Source organism: Oryzias latipes, chromosome 8 (genome assembly GCF_053564925.1).
Source record: "Oryzias latipes strain Hd-rR chromosome 8, Olatipes_Hd-rR_3.1".
Lineage (NCBI taxonomy): Eukaryota > Metazoa > Chordata > Actinopteri > Beloniformes > Adrianichthyidae > Oryzias > Oryzias latipes.
This window is the reverse complement of record NC_136244.1, coordinates 16,922,233-16,940,170: the sequence shown is the minus strand read 5'-3', so window position 1 is coordinate 16,940,170 and position 17,938 is coordinate 16,922,233. Positions and strand designations below refer to the sequence as shown.

General features: G+C 37.1%; 3 protein-coding genes across 4 annotated transcripts; 1 reads left to right on the top strand and 2 right to left on the bottom strand.

Annotated features, from left to right (window-relative positions):
• The first annotated feature begins 1,085 nt into the window (after nt 1-1,085).
• Nucleotides 1,086-4,286, top strand: LOC101174749 (uncharacterized). Of its 2 annotated transcripts, none has more exons than XM_023957544.2 (4): nt 1,086-1,294; nt 1,894-2,552; nt 2,646-2,747; nt 3,000-4,286. In XM_023957544.2, the coding sequence occupies exons 2-4, from the start codon at nt 1,914-1,916 to the stop codon at nt 3,951-3,953; spliced, it is 1,695 nt and encodes a 564-aa protein (XP_023813312.1). In that variant the 5' UTR covers nt 1,086-1,294; nt 1,894-1,913; the 3' UTR covers nt 3,954-4,286. The 2 variants fall into 2 exon arrangements, with proteins under 2 accessions (XP_023813312.1, XP_078807742.1); XM_078951616.1 differs by having other exon boundaries at nt 1,132-1,294; nt 1,877-2,552.
• Nucleotides 4,287-6,744: 2,458 nt separating this feature from the next.
• LOC101174266 (cytochrome P450 2K1) lies at nt 6,745-10,611 on the bottom strand. The gene is made up of 9 exons (XM_004071424.5): nt 10,283-10,611; nt 9,328-9,490; nt 9,102-9,251; nt 8,659-8,819; nt 8,376-8,555; nt 8,151-8,286; nt 7,891-8,075; nt 7,631-7,772; nt 6,745-7,551 (listed from the first exon to the last, which is right to left on the bottom strand). The coding sequence occupies exons 1-9, from the start codon at nt 10,478-10,480 to the stop codon at nt 7,364-7,366; spliced, it is 1,503 nt and encodes a 500-aa protein (XP_004071472.1). The 5' UTR covers nt 10,481-10,611; the 3' UTR covers nt 6,745-7,363.
• A 3,080-nt stretch (nt 10,612-13,691) lies between these two features.
• Nucleotides 13,692-17,207, bottom strand: LOC101174506 (cytochrome P450 2K1). Its single transcript, XM_004071425.5, has 9 exons — nt 16,944-17,207; nt 16,664-16,826; nt 16,076-16,225; nt 15,759-15,919; nt 15,372-15,551; nt 15,147-15,288; nt 14,582-14,766; nt 14,362-14,503; nt 13,692-14,256 (listed from the first exon to the last, which is right to left on the bottom strand). Exons 1-9 carry the CDS (start codon nt 17,139-17,141, stop codon nt 14,069-14,071), a joined length of 1,509 nt encoding a protein of 502 aa, XP_004071473.1. The 5' UTR covers nt 17,142-17,207; the 3' UTR covers nt 13,692-14,068.
• Nucleotides 17,208-17,938: the final 731 nt, after the last annotated feature.

Here is a 17,938-nt window from a genome sequence, read left to right as displayed (position 1 = left end):
TTGTTTTTTTTTTCTTGCCAACTTTTTTTGTAAACATACACGACACAAGTGTGGATGAATGAAAAAGTTATAATACAAATCCATGCAGACCTTACATATAGTCACAGCACTGGAGCATCGCATTTTGAGTTATTGTTGCAATTTTTTAAATATGTACAGTCTAATCAAAAGATTTTTAATAAATATTACAATTCCAAAGTAGGTGACTGAGTTTTTGGGTTTTCTTTCACAGAATGTTAACAAACTTTAATATATTTTACAATGTTAAATATCTTGACTAGTATTATTCTGTGCAGAAATTGAGAGGAGATATCGCTCATCTTGTCATTAATCAACTATTTCTGATGCAATGAAAGTTCTTTCCATAGCAAGTCAGAGACAAAAGTATTTCACTAAAAGACAACAAAATGTTCTGAAATAACATCTCGTTGAAACAAGGCACATATGACTTTGTTATTCTCCTGAGTAAATTTGAAACAAGATTTTCCAACAGGGGTGTAACTGATTTTCTCTTTTCATCTTCTTTATTTTATGGTGTTGACATTTAGACTTCGAGTCCATAAAAATATGTATTACTATATGTTAGATTAAACTCCTCAGTTCTAAACAAATGTCCTTTTCTGTCAAGGAACTGACCCATATTATTGTTGAAATTATTATGACAAAAAATATATATTTGTTTTAGTAAATGATGTATTTCTTAGTCCAAATAAATAAATTATAAGTGAGGGGTGTTTATAAACAAGTGCCCAGGAAAGAAGTGTCTGTCAAAAGCAGAATTTTATAGTCATTTTGACAATGTTTTCTTTGTCACAGACAACTTGTTTGTTTGTTTGTTTGTTTGTTTGTTTGTTTGTTTGTTTGTTGACACCACAGTTACAGAATATAAAGCCACTCAAAATCCCCTTTGCAAAGGTTTGAACTTTCATGCAGACTCTTGTGTGATGTATTTCTTTTCCCCCCTGCACATTCAATTTGTTGGTGTCCTTAACCATCCAAACCTGCAACATCAGCTTAATTATATTTGTTGAAGTAAAACTGAACCATAATTATAAGTTAATTCTCATTTCTTACCAGTGTGATTCAGTTCGTCGCTAGATTATGACGAAAGCGGAAGTTACGTTTGTAAACGGGTGCCACTCACAACTTCATTTGTTTTTTTAAGGTGTTATGGACGTTAGCAGCTTGCGTATTCGGCTGCTGCATAGCTATGCAAAGGGGACCTAGTTACTGTGGTGCGTGAATTACGCTGCTCGAATTCGAAGCACGGACATTGCTTCCTTCGTTTCTTCAGGTGAGCGTCCCACTTTACAACAGCGGAGGTTGTTAGCTCTAGTATCTAAGCTAATGTTATAACTCAACCGTTAGAAACAGGTGTGAAAACATTGCAGTTACCTATCATTTCAAGAACAACTGTGATATTAACTGTTTATATCCATATATCGTCTATTTAATGATGCAATCCTTATTTATGCGTTATGGCCACGTTTTTTACGTGTAACTTAACTTAAGCAATGAGACACTTAGGTTTTAAAGTAAACTTTATTGATACTAAATCAAAACAAACAGCCTGAATAAACAACGATTCAATTTTGATATTTTATGATTATCGTTAACAGAGTAAACACCTCACGTTAGTTTATCAAATATTTCAAGATAGAGTTAAGTAGTGAAATGTATTATTGTAAAAACAAGGGAATAAATTAATCAAGAATAAACTCAGTAATAAAAATTAACGAAATAAAACAAAAAGGAAAGCAGGTTTTACAATTTTCAAAGTAAATGTATGATATTACAAGGTTAGTACATATGAAATGGACAGAATTTTGAGAAAACTGTTTAGAAAAGGTTGAAAACTACTGAACATTTATGACAGTGTTTTTAATCCTCTAGAGATCATTCCGTTGCAGACCATGGGTCGGCTGGATGATGCAGCAAAATACAAAGTCGTGGAGCTTCGGAAGGCTGGACTTAGTTTCCGTAAGATCAAAGCTGTACTGGAGCTGGAGAACATCAAAGTTTCAGCACAAGCCATATACCTCTACCTGAGGGAGTTTCAGGGTAGACCACCAGGGAGGGTCAGACCTGCAGAAGCTGGGGGGAGCCCTTTGGTTGCTCAGGCTACACCTAGATCTGGAGCTTTGCATGAGAGCTGGAGCAATAACCGTCTCCAGAATCGAATGCACGAGCCTCCTCATCATTCAGGATTTGCAACTGCTTCAGGTTTCCCCAAGCAGTCCTCCACAAATTCCGAAACAAGTGGAAATGCATCGAGTTCTGTGGAGAGCAGCGGAAGCAGCCGACTAGAGCAGCAGCAGCACGGGGAAAATAAAGAAGAAAACGACATTCAGATTGTAAGTGTCACTTCTCTTGCCCAGCAAGAAGAGAAAAGAGTTCCTCATGCTGGAAACACAGTAGAGGCTTCTGCTTTCTCCACTTCAACAGCTTCAAATGTACTCATGAGGAGAAGAGTCACACCTTCACCTGCAACAAGTTCAATATTGGCAGCTCGAAGAAGACTTTTGGATAAAGCACTGTCACACAAAACAAAGGTGCACAAATCCGTTTATGTCCACTTTTATCATATCTGGGTCATTTGAAATCTACAAATGTGTCAATTTCTTCTCCAATTTGTTCTTCAAAAGGTGTTATCGTTGTTGAGAAAAGAACCCTCAAACGTACAAAGTTCAGATCCGAAGGGTTCGCTCTCACAGTTACCTGACACCTACGATTTGACCACGGAAAAGGTGAGAACGCAGCCCACTCAGAAGCCGTCACTTGCATGTTATTCTCTAGATGTTGCATTGTGTGTTCTTGAGGCCTCACAAATTTCAGTTGTGTTGTTCTGTTTTTGCACTTGATTGGTTTTAATCCAATTTATCCATTTGTAAGAAGGTGCATTCACAAGCATGTTTTGTCTAATAAGTCTGGTCTGATATTTTAAGAAGATTTTCATGTGTTTGTTTTGTTTATTGGCCTATTTTTTCCAAATCTCACAGCCTGTTATCAATGGTCAGCTCGGAGGAGACGGATCTTCCCGAAGCTTCACTACACAGAGACCAGGACTGAGTCTTCGTTCCTTTCAGCTCCCTCCTCGTGTTGGGATTCGTCTTCCCAACCGCCCACAACCACCTTTGACATCCTCAGCTCCAAGGCCCTCACTTGTTCGTTTGCAGTCTCCTGGAAGCCAAGGGCCAACTTGCAGAGAAGGAAATCCAAGCCCACAGCAGGCAGTCCAAGATGCCGGAGGCAGGAGCGGTTTACAAGAGCAGATTCAGATTTTGGGCACTGAGGTGCGCAGTTTGGGTCTGGCGGTCAAGATGCTCGTGGAGCAGCAGTGCCGCCTGGAAAGAGAGCAGCTGCAGCAAACGCAGATACAAAAGCAGATACTCGGCACACTTCAGAGCTTTGCCTCCAAAATTGGACATTGCAGCAGCGGTCGACAGCAGCTCAACAAAACTCCATCCCCCTCTTCTTTACCGGCAACCTCTGGCCCTTCCTCCTTCAGCCAAGACTCCTTCTGTTTCAGTCAAGGAACTTACAACCAGTGCAGCCAAACACAGCCGAGTTATAAATCCTTAGAAAGTCTACAAAACGTAGAGGCCTTAAGGCTGTCGGCGCTGAGCCCAACTAACATGAATGGGTTTCCATCTTGCAGCAATGCAGAGAGCCATTCCCTTTCTCACAGTACCCCTCAAACCCAACCATACCCCGCTGCTTACACCCAACAGAGCAGTCAGACACTTGTGCCCCCTTACTCAGAGTCGTACATAGCCTCATACAGCAAGTCACAACCTCAGAATTTCAAAACGCCAGAGGGAAAAACATCCGACTTCACAAGCAGTTGTTCAAGGATTTTTCAAGACTGCAGTTTGTCCACTCAGCGGGGGATGAACTCGAGCCTGTCTGCTCAGGATCAACAGATCAACAGTATCAAAGTGGAAGGGCCTTAGAGAGATCTTTAGATGTCACTGTGTTTGAGAGCCACAACGTCCTGGATGAGCATCCTTTGCCATGACTGCAACAAGTGTTTTTACATTATAATAATAGTAATGTAGCATTTTTATTAATCATTTTCATTGGTAATTTTACAAAGAAAAATGCTTCCTGATTAATGAAGGTTTTCTTTACAATAGGAAGAGAGATCATTGACTGAAAGAAGAAAACTGTTTTGTGAGAAAAAAAACTTTCTGTAATTGTATCTGTTTGCCTTGAAGTAATAGGAATTGCAATAGAAACTATACATTTTCAAACTTGTATGATGAGTAATTAAAACATAAAACGTATCACAAGTCAGTTTGTTTTTTGTCATGCAAATAAAAATATATAAATGACCTAAAAACACCAATCTATAACCTAAAAAAATCAACTTTAGAGCTCTGATCTTTAACCTGCATGTTAACATATTAAATAACTACAATAATCTCCATAGTTTTGAAATAATGGAGTATCCTTTAAGTGTGGGAATGGGGGGCAATTTTACTAGAGTTTTGTTTTTTTTTTGCAGGCTTTTTCTTTTTTTAACTTCTTTTAGTCTTAAATTGCATCATCTTAGTCTTTTTCCTGCTCAGTTGAGGCTCTGTGAAAAACTTCTGGGCTTTACCTTTACATGTCACTACTTTTCACATCAACATTTAAAATTGTGATTTGCTCTCTGAACTCTAGGATGTGTAGGTTTGACGATGAAGTCTGATTACAGTTGACCGTTTCCTTATTTTGACTTTTTATCACTGACTTTGAGCAGCAGTTCGTTCTCTGGATGAAGATCTGTCATATTATGGCTCTGGTTAAGTTCTAGATAATTATGCATAAAGACAAGGTTAAAATTGCAAAAATACTTTATTTTTTCCCCATTAAATATACAATTTTGGTTTTTGAAAATATCTGCATTAACAAATGCAGTTAATGCATTAATGTAATTATTTTATTCTAGTGTATCACTGTCTGGAGCTACACAGATCAATCAGTAATGAAAAATGCAATGTCTCTTTATAAGTGGTCTTTAACAGTTATGGATCAAAAGACTCAATGTAAAATACTATTCTGTTAATGCATGTAAATGTATTAAATTCTGTATTTTACATTGCAACTTTTTAGCCTTCATAATCTTTGTCTTTTGGTTTTGACTAAACATTATCATAAAAATACTTAAATGGGGATTTTTAAATTGAGATATTTATTTATATACAGCTAATGAGACACAGATCTGGAACTCATTGCCTGCTAAAAACAATGTTATCAATAAAACAGCTGATTAGCTTGAATCCAAACAGACCTGTAAATTTAGAAGTAGTTTGTCACATTAATTCTTTTTTGTCCGTCTGCTCTAAACTAGTATTTAGCAGCAAGACTTATGGACTAGTCACCATTTTCAGAATACATTAAATGATTTGAAATATAAAAAGCTATACAAGTAAAGTTGATTTAAATTAGATTAGACATTTTTAAGATAAAAATGTGTGAGAATTATAGGGTAAATATGTCTATGAAGACTCATTCATCCAGGTTGATTCCATCAACCTGGAGTCCAGATGACAGCCCTTAAACCTACTACTATGATTAGGTACACTAAAATCCATATAAGGATTTATCTCTTTACACACAAAAAATCTCCAACTCAGAGAAAAATCTAGAACCCTTCCCTTAATGTGTTAAAAATTTGATCAGGTCCATCGTTTATTCTGCAGATTTTTTCTCATTTTAGAAGCTTCCTGTTTTGTTTAGTCTCCAATTAAAATGTGAAACGGCCCAGCTTTTGTCTCAGAAACTGGAAAAAGTTGGATATGCGTTACAGCACAGATGAACATTTAGCACACGTGATGTCGCAAAAATTTTTGTTCTTTTTTCATGGCAATGGTGTTGCAAATTTCAGTATTTATCTCATTTGAAGTTTTTAAATAATTTCTGTATACATTTTTTCACTGCCAATTAGCGTTTGCTATGAATGTATGTTTGTTGCAACAGATGAATTTAACCTAATTCTTGTAATCAGGTCATCTTGTTCCCAACATTCCACACAAAACTGCTTGTCCAGACAAGTTTTACATTTCCTGCTAAACAGGTTAGTTAGAGATTATCAGTCTGCATTCTATTTTGTTATCTGTTTTTTCAGACCTTAGGAGACACATACTAACATCTAGTAAACATGCTTGATATATCAGTCAAATATCTATTCATCCCTCTGAGAAGGATAATAAACTGTTCCTGGATGGATGTTTTAGTGAGTTCTAACAACCAAATGTGAAATCTCTGTTCCTTACTGGCGCCTGACTGCACACAGCATCTGAGACAGAGGAGACAGGGTCACGCCAACAAACGATGTCAAATCCAGCTCATCCTCTGAACCTCCAGGTGGAAGGGTCAAATTAAAATGCTTGAGTGGAGAGGTGACGAACAGAAAGAGCTCAATTCTGGCCAAACCTTCTCCTAAACACACCCTTCGCCAATCAGATCAATCAATCCAGGTTTTTTGGTTACCGTAGTTAAAAAAGTTGCAAGTTGTTGTAGTTATATCTGTAGAAAAAGCCAAGAAGCCGTCTTGCTTGATAAATTTTCACTCTTTGTCCTGAGAAGGTCCCAACCAGGGGAGTAAGTTATTCAATGCGGGGGGAAAGTTGCATTTATTAAAATTTAATTAAACTAGAAGGAGTTGCATTTCCAGAAGAAAATGCAGGGTTGAATGCTATTTTGCTGAATGAAAATGAAACTTAAACAGTAATAATTCGGGAAAGAAAGAAAGAAAGATTTTTTTTTCCGATTTTTACAAAACTTTAATAAATCACATTAAAATAAAGACTCACTGTACATTAAAAGAGAAATAAGACCTGAAAAGGTACCCCATTGCAGAGCAAAAAGAAAGAAAGAAAGAAAAGATCAAAGTTGACCATAAATAACGTGAAAACAGCACAATAAGAAAAAATATATTTTAATGAAAAATGCCGGCGCTGGGTCTCGAACCAGGGACCTTCTGCACCAAGGATCCCCCATGTATTTCAATTTGATTTTTTGTCTTTAATGTAACTTTAGGGTCTATGTATAATTTGTGCTTTTCCCATTGTTCAAAATACTTACACATTGATACAAAAAAATAACACTTTAGATCACGTGAATTGTAAGAAATATATTGATACAACTTCAAAACCGCTTTGTTCAAGAATTTGTCAATAAAGTTTGTCAATAAAGAAAGAAAAATAAAGAATAAAGAAAAAAATCTTTATTAATATTGACATTCTAAAAGGCAGTTTCCCTTTATTTGAATAAAACACTGTGATAACATATTTTAAATCTGAAAAAAATGTCTTTTCATTCAAAAAAAAAGTATTTGATTTATATATTTTTTCATCTATGCCGTTAAGACATCTCCTCACTGGCGCCTGACAGCGCAGAGCCCTTGAGGCTGAGGTGACAGAGTGAAGCCCACCACTGGTGTCAAATCCAGCTCATCCTCTGAAACTCCTGGAGGGGGAGTGAAACTAAAGTGCTGAAGCAGGGAGGTGAAGAAAAGAAAGATGTCCATTCTGGCCAAACTTTCTCCGAGACACACCCTCCGCCCTGCAGTAAACAAGAGGTTATGCATGATTGTGTGTGCGCAAACAGTCCAGCCTGTCAGGGTGAATTCTGGCAATAATACCTGCAGAGAAAGGCATGAAGGCGCCTCTTTTGAGGAATTTGCCCTCTTTGTCCAGAAAATGAGAGGGGTTAAAGGTGCGAGGACTCTCCCATTCACTCTCATCATACAAGACGGAAGTGAGAAGAGGCAAGACAGTGGTTCCCTTCATATAAAAAAAAAGGGATTTGTCAAGAACAGTACATTTCTTACATTCACAGAGATAAACATCTGTTCTGGTTCTGCCAACAACAGTTTTGAAATGAAAGACTGTGGAAGCTGACCTTTTTGATAAAATAGCCCTGAAAGGTGACATCTTTGCTTGTTGTGTGTGGAATGGCCATTGGAGCAATGTTTGCGAGTCTCTGCGATTCATGGATGACGGCATCAGTGAACGGCAGGTTCTTCCTGTCCTCTATGCGCACCTGGCGACTTCCTACCACCCAGTTCAGCTCTTCCTGGACCCGTTCTGAACAAACATCACATTGAGAAAGTATGATGTGTTCAGCATTTTCCCATTGAGGCAGGAATTTTTTTTTTTTACCTTGAATATGTGGATATTTTGCCATAAATAGCAGGCACCACTCTATTGTCGTTGCCGTGGTGTCGGTTCCAGCTGCAAACAAATTCATCACTGTGTAAAGCAGATTATCGTCGTGGTAGTGGGAGCCGTTGACTTCCTGTTGTCACAAAGACAAAATGAGAAGAAATGGAAGTAAAATGGGTTTTTAGAACCTGAAACTGGAGTCACCTGAGTTTAGTTGCTCACCTTCAGATTTTGCTTCTGGGTCAGAAACGCATCAACAAAGCATCTGCGTGTGTCAGGATCAAGAGTGTCCTTCAACTCTGCTATGATCTTCTTCATGTCTGTCTTGGCAGCTTCCATATTCTTCATTAAGGTTTTCCAGTTTTTCAGCCAAGGACCCAGCCAGGGAAACATGTTGTATAACTAAAATATGCATGGTCAATAAATCAAAAAGTCATCATATGTGCATGTGTTTTCATAACTCTTGATACTTTCTGCCACTCTAACCCTTTTTTTGTCGTCGTACCAAGATAGAAACTGTTCCCGTCAGATAGATGATCTCGTTGTCTCTGTCCACAATGGCTTGTAACAGAGGGTCTTGGTAATCGAATCTTTTCCCAAACATTAGACCTGATAAAACATTTGATACCGCGTAGCTAATAGTGTGGGTGTTGTCAAAGGGTTTACCTGTGACGGGAAAAAAAAAATAGATAAGAGCAATTACTTGACAAGAGATTAAAGTTTTGGAAACACCCCAAGACAATTTAAATCCAATGTGGTCTTTGTTTAGTCACTATTTATCTTGATGAAGGTTAAAATACTCAAATGAAAGTATTCTAATCATACATAACACATATTTAGAAAGAAATAAACATTTTAGGGAATTTGTGAGCAGTTTGTAAGCTTTGTTCCATGTTTAATCCATGTTTTTCTTAAATAAAAGCTGAAATATGTCAAATAGTATTTTACCTTGAAGTTTTTCTAATTCTTCAATCAACCAGCGACATTCCTCAATAATATTTTGTTCACTTATCCTTTTGCCCATCCCAAAATCTCTTAGAGTTGACAGAGCAAAACGTCTCATTTCATTCCACGATTCTCCATTCGCAAACAAAATACCTGAAAACAAAGTAGTCACATGTTTTAACAGTAATGGAAAAAGGCGCAATACTTTTTATAAAAAACATCAGCTTACCATGTTCCTTGTTAAAATCATAAAATATTGGAGTGACTTCTCTGTTTCCAAACTCTTTTGCTTGATTTACTAGAGCCTGTTTGACTGTCCGGTAACCCGCCAGGACCACCACCTTCTTAGGGCCAAAATTGACCACGAAGACGGGTCCATACTTTTTTGACAACTACAAATAATTTGGTTTTAGGTCAGAATATTAATGCAGCTGTTAAAAATAAAGCAATAAAGCAAGACTTTAAACTGTTCGGAGCCTGTCAGATGACATGGTACAAAATAAAAAAACCATTCCGGGATTTTTAAAGAAATTGGTATATTCTTCAGTCGAACACGTATTTAGCTACAAACAAAAAAGATTTCAGACTTTTACAAACTTCTCTCTTTCTGTGGAGTAATAGTCCCTGTGTTTTATCAGAATAAGACACCTGTCCACAACTTCAAACAGTAATCGGTAACCAGCTGTCAGTATTACCATTATTATTGGTATTTTGGTTTCCTTTTAACAACTGAAACAAACAATTAATAGTAAAGATTTTTTTAAATTCTTTTTCAGTCTACTTATATATGTCTCTGTTAAAAGGGCACCTTATGGGTTGTATTTTTTTATATTTTTGTGATGTGAATTAAGCAAAAAGAAATGCATTTCCATTGAAAATGTGTTTTTTTCCCAGTTTATTTATTTATTTGTTTATTTATTTATTTTTGTCACTGCTGTCAAAGATTTCTTTCTTGAACAAAATTTAAAGATGAAAAGACATATCCTAGGCTATTTTAATTTTTTTCTGCTTTAAAACAAAAAAAAAAATCAAATAAGCAGAACCATTTTTTTTCCAAGTAAACTTAAATAGGCTTCCAAAAACTACACTTTGCACGTTTTAACTGTGTTTTTGTAGCGTGTCATCATCAGGGCTGTGCAGAAAAACAATGCAGACAGTAAGGTTTAGGTCAACAAATACGTTACGTCAAAAAGACTTTGGTCGAGCCTCTTCAGATCCACCTGAAACAGGTTCCCGAGCAATGGCAGAGGTCTGGGTCCCGGAGGCTCCCTCCAGTTAAAGAAGCTTAACTGAAAATAAAGAAATAAGAGGACCAAGACACCAACAATCACCCACATCAGGGAGACTGACGCGGGCATAAAGCGAAAAATGTACTGAATCATCTTCCAGCAAACGCGATGGGAAGTGTCCTGCAGTGAAGGACGCAGCCTGTCTGTCTTTAGCAGCTGAAAGCCTCTGTGGAATAACAGAAAGTGGTGTTTTTGTACTGTAACTCCCGGAACTTTCCATTTCCTCCAGCTATTTTCCTCAATTCAAAAATGGCGTACGTGACACAATGTTTTGTTTGTTTACCATCTGTTCGTGTTTATCTTGTTATTTGTCCGAAACGCAAAAGTTGACCCGACCTGAACAAAATTTTTAAAGGAAAAAGTCAATTGGAAAAAGTGTCATATGGGCGAAGTCCGGAAGTCTGACCAAGGCCGGATAGAGACATGGGTTAGGGGGGGACACTGCCCCTCTAGAGGCTGTGACTGTCCCCCAAATGTGAAGTCACACAACAGTCCAAAATTAACAAAGGAATACAAATTACAACAATTAAATAAAAAATAACCAAATCAAATAAACCTTTTAGCATGTGCAGATTGCCATTCATTAGCAATTATCTCTAAAATTATAAAATACATTGTATAAAAACCAGGTCAACATAAATGAATGGAATAAATAAATAACTACTGTTTAATGCAAAATTTAATATACAAACCAACCTACGTAGTTAAAAAAAATAGGGCCCAAAAACACGAAATGTTCCAGTTTATTATAATTTTTGATTTTCAATTGTTTACACTCAGTTTGCAGAATTCTCTGATTGTTAATTTGAAAAATGACACACTTCTAGTATATTTGTGAAAAGGTTATTATTTTCTATTTAGCCAACACAGTCCTCACTGATCAGACACTATTGCTGGCAGTTTCACACTGCTGTGATCAATAAAAAAAACACTTCTGTAAAGAAACGTATTTTAGATAATAGAATGTTCTAGATTTTCGACCAGAACTTATGTAAAGGAGAATTTAGATGAAGAAAAAAAAACAGTGGCAAACCCACAATATTCTTCCTGATTAGTTTGAAATGTAGAGAGAATGTACACAAAAAGGTCTACTGCACTGCACAAAACAGTTGCTGCAGGACTGAATATTTCAAGTTTTGATGTCAGTACTTACAGTAATTCTTACCATAATCAGTTACAGTAATCAACCAACAATAAATTTAATAAAACAAATAGGGTCTGTAGATGAATAAAAATGTTGCAAGGACTTCTTTAGTCAAATTGGTCCTCGTCTTCTTTGTTCAGTTTCTATAAACTTTTACTCCTCTCTACCTGGGCCTCCTCTTCTACCTCCTCTACCTGGTTCATGTCTCCTCATTCTCATTCTTTTTCTTCCAGCTCCTTTCATTTTTGTCAAAAACAGCTTAAACCACCTGCTGCCTTTTAAACACAACTTCCACACCTGTTGGATGTGATCATCCAGTTCATTCGTTAGTAAGGGTCAATGGCAATCCGGTTCTTTGCACCTCACAATCCTTCTCTGTATCTAATGTGTGAAAATGTGGAGTTTTACAAATGACTAGGAGTAATATTTTGCTAAAAGGATGAAGCAGACTTTTTTGTCCAATATTGTGAAAATCTGCTGAAACGTTTTACTCACTGAAGTAGAATTTTGAAAATTGTGTGGACATTTTTATTTTAGTGTGTAAAAAAGAAGAAAAACTACGTTCAGCATTTTGAAAAGATTTTTTGCCACTAGATGTCGCTGTAGTTTGTTTTTTTAAGACAGGGAGAGCAAATATCATAAATCTGACATTTCAAAAATGTAAATATATAAGATTAAAGGATTTCAGGCTAATTTCCATATTGGTCCCTATTGGTTGATGGTTCCTCTGTAAAAAGTCAACAAAGAAGAACTGAGAACAGACAAAAGTAAATACAGAACAACGCAGATGGGTAATAGACAAGCACAAGAGTAAATCCAATAAACAGAAGCATCAACTAAGGAAAAAGTAGACAAAGAACAAGAAAAATGAATAGATGACAGATGTGACAGGTGTTTCAAGCATTCCACAAGATCAAATATCTTTGTGAACAATTGTTCCAAATGATTCTATTTCCCGATCGTTTCAATTTCTGCCATCTTTAATGTTTATTTTGATGCAACAATTCCTGAAAGCTTCCATTTATTTCTCTGGTAATCTGGGATCACCAAAGAAGCACAGCTGGCTGTGCCCCTTCTGGAGCAGATGTGGTTTGGGGAAGCTGGTTGCGAGTCAGAAACCTTGAAAGGATAAGGTGAGAAAAGAAATAGGAGAGGTACAAGTCTGCAGAGTTTACTGTTTTCCCTTTTTTTTGAAGTTTTATGCTGTTACCTCCTGCTGCCTCAAGAGGGCCAGAAGAGGCCAGATGCATGTTTTTATGGTTGAATCATGCATTTCTTTATCCTCAGAACCTGCAGCAGTTTCTGAAGCTCCAGCCTTGTGTTCCTCCCCACTGTTCACATCTTTAGGCATCTAGAGTTTCCTCAGATGGTCCCCCATAATTTAGGAAAAAGACAGCAGGAGATCACAAGAGAACACATCAGAGGGAACATAAATAGTGGCTGATAAAAAAAACTGAAACACAAATACACCGATTATCTGACAACCCTGGGAAACTTGGGTAGATGGCACCTCCCTCTGTTGACCGGCTGGTGTATATAAAGGCTTTGCTGCCCGGATTTTTATTTTGGATTAGGCCAACACAGCTCCAGGAGCAGAAGCTCATCCACACCTGCAGTAACCAGCTTTGTCTCCATCGCTAACTCAGAACAGTTATTAACTAAACCCTGTGCAAAAATATGAAAGTGTGCACACTACAAATGTAAAAAAGACCCAACACATATATATTTGACCTCAAAAAAATGTGTGGATTCATTTAAAAATGGTAAATAAAGAGTCTGAAATTATAAATACATTAAGCAGTACATGGGGGGGGGGGGGGTTACCACATCCATACAAACACTTTAAAAATGGAATCTTAAGAAAGTCAAAAAAAAACAAACCCCACCTGAAATCCTCGTTTCAAGAAAACATGTCAGTCATGGTATTAAGCTGCTGCCACGCCCTCTTGTCAGCGCTTTCTCTGAACAAGTCTAAACCTGATCTTGCATCCATTTAAACCGATCAACAAAACGACAAAGCAGCTTTTCTTCTTGTAGGTCCCAATCTTCTTTAATTTCCTGATAACAATGACACATTTATCTCACGAGGACAGAATGTACTGAAAACAGAAATCTGGAAGGGGAAAACATCATGAGGGGAAAAAAAAGACCAAATCAATGTTTCCACATTTTGCACATTTATTTTGAATAGTAGTAATTAACAAAATCAAAATCAATGTTTCAATCTGCTCACTTCTTTTCCAGTTTAATGGTAACTTCAGTTGCAAGATTTGAGAAAGTCACACAACAGCTTTTTATTGTTATTTTATTCTGTGATTATAAAAGCTAATATTAGTCTGGTATATAATATTCAAAAAAATAAATGCATAAAGATAAAAAGTAGTAAATAAACTTTCTGACTGCCCCACATGTTTGCAAGCACAAAAATCATGAACTAATGGAAATTAATAAGCTTTCTTTCACTGTTTTTTTTTTATTCCTCTTGGAAAGAATTTTTATACACTGCTACAGATGGTACATGGCCAAACAACAGAACTTCACTGCAGACTGACAGCACACAGTTCATGGGATGAAGGAGCAAGGACGAAGCCCATCGCTGGGGTCAGGTCCAGCTCTTCCTCCGAAACACCAGGCGGAGGGGTGAAATGAAAACGCTGAAGGAGGGAGGTAAAAAAGAGAAAGAGCTCCATCTTGGCCAGGCTCTCTCCGAGACACGCCCTGCGTCCTGGAAGAACAAAATGTTTCAGACGTTTTTAATCAAGGCGTGTCCTGACAGATGGAAGTCACCCAGAACACTTTTCAGTACAGAAAGCTGGTAAAGTCAAGGTACCTGCAGAAAATGGCATGAAGGCATCTCTCTTAACAAATTTACCCTCCTTGCTAAGGAAATGATGAGGATTGAAAGTATGAGGGCTCTCCCATTCGTTCTCATCATTAAGGACAGAAGCAAGAAGAGGAATCACAGTAGTTCCCTGCCAAAAAAAACCATGACAATACTTAATGACTGACCTTTTTATGTTGTATTTAAAATTTCAAAAAAAGGACTTTACCTTTTGGATGAGGTATCCATGAAAGGTGACATCTCTGTTGGTTTTGTGGGGAATAGACATGGGGATGATGTTTGCCACTCTCTGTATTTCGTGGATGACGGCGTCGGCGTACGGGAGGTTTTTCCGGTCATCTACCCGCACCTGACGGCCTCCTAACACCTTAGCCAGCTCCTCGTGGACCTTGTCTGCAAAAAAGAAGCACAAAAAAAATCTTTATAAATTGTGCCTCCTCAGCAACTCTGCACATTAAAGATGAGCTTTTTGACCAAGTACTGTCAAACTTTAAGGTTGAATGCAAAGGTAACAGGCATTTCCTGGTGAATCCCTTCTATAGGGTTTGACTCAGTGACCTGAGTGGGCTCATCAAGACTGATTCGACTGAAAAAGACCCTCCCAAGTTGATAGGTGTCTCTTTTCCTACAAAATTCTATTTCGATTGAGGAGTTTCTCGAAAGAACGCTTCGTGTAACAGTGCATACATTTGGAGAACATTTGAACAAAAGTTCTGTAAGTGAGCAAAAGATCATTATTTTGAGGATTTCTTGTTTATCTTCTGACCCCTTACCCTGAATGTGAGGGTATTTGGCCATCAACAGCAAACCCCATCTCAGTGTTGTAGCTGTGGTGTCTGTTCCTGCAGCAAACAGGTTGCTCACTGAAAATACCAGGTTCTGCTCAGTAAAATGGCTTTCCTTGACACAAGAATCCTACGACAGGAAACACAAAACCAATATGAAACCCACGTTTAACAATGCCGTTCCTGTAAAGCTGGAACATGATAGGAGCCCACCTCTTCTTTCTGCTTCTTGATTAAAAAGCAGTCCACAAATCCCCTGCAGACTGAAGGGTTCAGTGTCTCTTTCAAATGCTTAACTAAATCTTTCACATCTTTGACAGTCATCTCCACATTATTTAATATTATTTTTCTGTTTTTTATCCATCTGAACCACCTGGGAAACATGTTGTAAAGCTACAAAAAGAAAAAAAGGGAAATAATTAAAAACAATCATTTAAAATGAACGCAAGAGGTCCTTTTTTCAAGGAATAAAAACCCTTTTTTATTAGAAAAAATGTTTTTTTATATATTTTTTCAAACCTATCTAATTGTAATTTACACGATCATGCTTTGCAAACAGTAAGCTCTAAATTATATATGAGTTGAGGTTTGGGAACTCACATGAGTGAGAGGGTGTCCATTAATCCGTATCGTCTCGTTGGCTCGACTCACCAGATTCCTGAATCTGGGATCATCATAGTCAAATCTGCTTCCATACACAATAGAAGAGATGATGTTCGATGTTGCATAATTTAGTGGACAAGTCAAGTCAACTGGGTTCCCTGTAAAGGTGAGGTAAAAAATTACCAGAAAGAAGAAGAATATAATTTATTTGAAAGGTTGCAAACTATTCATGGTTTTAAAAACATCAGGGTTTTATTAGTTAAAAGATTTGGCACCGTTTATATTTTTGATGAAGTCAGGTCCACACTTCCTACCTTGATGTTTTTCCAGCCCTTGAATAAGATAGTCACACTCCTCCAAGATCTTTTCCTCTGCAATTCTTTTGCCCATCCCAAAGTCTCTGAGAGTGGTGAGAGCAAAACGTCTCAATTCTTTCCACGACTCTCCATTTGCAAACAGAATTCCTTTAAAAAAAAAAAAGGGAGGAGGTACAGTAGGAATGAAATTTTAGCTAACAATATGTGTGTGTTCAAAGAGATCAAATAAAATAGTATAATATTATGCAATAATCTTTATATTATTGTGTCCTGGTTTGATGTTTTTTCAGTAGTTTATTGGGAGAATGAGTCTATAAAAACTGAAAATAGCTGAAATTTCTAGGAAAATGCTCAGAAAATCCTGTATTATTTACTTTTGCTATTAAACTAATTATGACACCAAATCTCTCAAGGCTGGATTAAAGAGGAAAAATCTTAAAGTTGATTACATTTCTGGCCAATGGTTTTCAGGTTACAGCTTTCAAGGGAAAAATCTGAAAAAAGTGCTGCCAAAATATATCATTCATGCATCTGTTTTTTCTTATGAGGATCTATGTTTGCTCATAGTTTTAAAAAGCATCATACCATGACCCTTGTTCATATCTTGGAACATGGGGGTAATGTCCCGATCTCCAAATTCTTCTGCATTGTTGACCAAAGCTTCTTTGACAGTCTTGTACCCGGCAAGAACCACCACTTTCTGGATTCCAAAGTAGACCGTAAAGACGGGTCCATATGACTTGGAAAGCTGTGGAGATGCGACATAAAAAAGAAAAGGAAAAAAAGGAAAAAACTAGCTTAACAATAAAATGCTTAAGATATTTGCCTGTTTTTTTGTGTTTTTTTTGGATAAGGTCAGACTGACCTCACAGAGGGCTTTGTGGGGTCTTCTGGGATCAAGCTGTAGCAGGTTTCCAAGGAGAGGCAGGGGCCTGGGTCCTGGAGGATCTTTGCCCAAGTCTCTGGAGGTAGAACCAGCAGATGCCAGATAGAGGACAAGCAGGAGGAAAACAGCTCCAATCACTGTGGTGGGACTGGAAACCAGGGGCATCAGTAGATCCATCACTGTGGTTGACTGTTTTCAAGTCTCAGTTAAACAGTTACTTCAGCTGCTGCTTGTCCTCCTATATAAGAACTTTCTCACCACCTATAGGTTACCCTTACTTAACCCGCCCCTCAACCTTTGTGCACTCGCTGCTGTTTACATGTAAAGAAATGGAACACAGTGACACAGTTTGCAGTTTGGCAGAAATCAGTATCAATTACCCCATCTGTTCCAGAAAGTACAGTACACATACTTTTGATGTCTTTTGACATCTTTATAAATATAGTAGATTATAGTAAAAAAAACAAAAACAAATGAACATTTTAGACATTGTATTTGTCGCTCTAAAATTGCAGAATAATGTTGGACTTTAACTGTAAAAATCAAACAGACGGTAAGTGCAACTGTAACAAGAAGTTAATAATTATTTAAAGCAATGCTATCAAGTGTTTTTGTAGAAAAAAAATTAACCGTTTCCTGAATGTTCTGAACAACTGATTCTGTTTTAAATGTAATGAAAAAATCTGAATAAGACATGTTTAATGATGTCTGTAAAACCAGTCTGCAAAAAGTGAATAAGATGTCTGTTAACTATGAGAGATTTCAACTTATTACAGTCCCCTTTACATTATATTTATATTGCTGTGTTGTTGTTGTTTTTTTTTACTAATTTCTATTCCTCTATCTACTGTAAGTGTTGCCAGCTAAACTTTAAAGATGGAATACTGGAAAATATTTTCAGGATTTCTTTTAAACCATCAGTTTGCTGCTGAAGTTAACAGAAAAAACTTTCAAGTGTAGCATTGTTTAAAGCT

Excerpts from the sequence above, each read along its gene's own strand:
- LOC101174506 (XM_004071425.5), bottom strand. The coding sequence starts at position 17,141 with ATGGATCTACTGATGCCCCTGGTTTCCAGTCCCACCACAGTGATTGGA. Across the intron at positions 16,226-16,663 it reads AGATATGAACAAGGGTCATG|GAATTCTGTTTGCAAATGGA; the intron begins GTATGATGCTTT and ends TTTTTTTTAAAG. Across the intron at positions 15,552-15,758 it reads ATGGACACCCTCTCACTCAT|CTTTACAACATGTTTCCCAG; the intron begins GTGAGTTCCCAA and ends TTCTTTTTGTAG.
- LOC101174749 (XM_023957544.2), top strand. The coding sequence starts at position 1,914 with ATGGGTCGGCTGGATGATGCAGCAAAATACAAAGTCGTGGAGCTTCGG. Across the intron at positions 2,553-2,645 it reads CACTGTCACACAAAACAAAG|GTGTTATCGTTGTTGAGAAA; the intron begins GTGCACAAATCC and ends GTTCTTCAAAAG. Across the intron at positions 2,748-2,999 it reads ACGATTTGACCACGGAAAAG|CCTGTTATCAATGGTCAGCT; the intron begins GTGAGAACGCAG and ends CAAATCTCACAG.
- LOC101174266 (XM_004071424.5), bottom strand. The coding sequence starts at position 10,480 with ATGATTCAGTACATTTTTCGCTTTATGCCCGCGTCAGTCTCCCTGATG. Across the intron at positions 8,287-8,375 it reads CCCAGAAGCAAAATCTGAAG|GAAGTCAACGGCTCCCACTA; the intron begins GTGAGCAACTAA and ends TTGTGACAACAG. Across the intron at positions 8,076-8,150 it reads AAAATATCCACATATTCAAG|AACGGGTCCAGGAAGAGCTG; the intron begins GTAAAAAAAAAA and ends ATGTTTGTTCAG.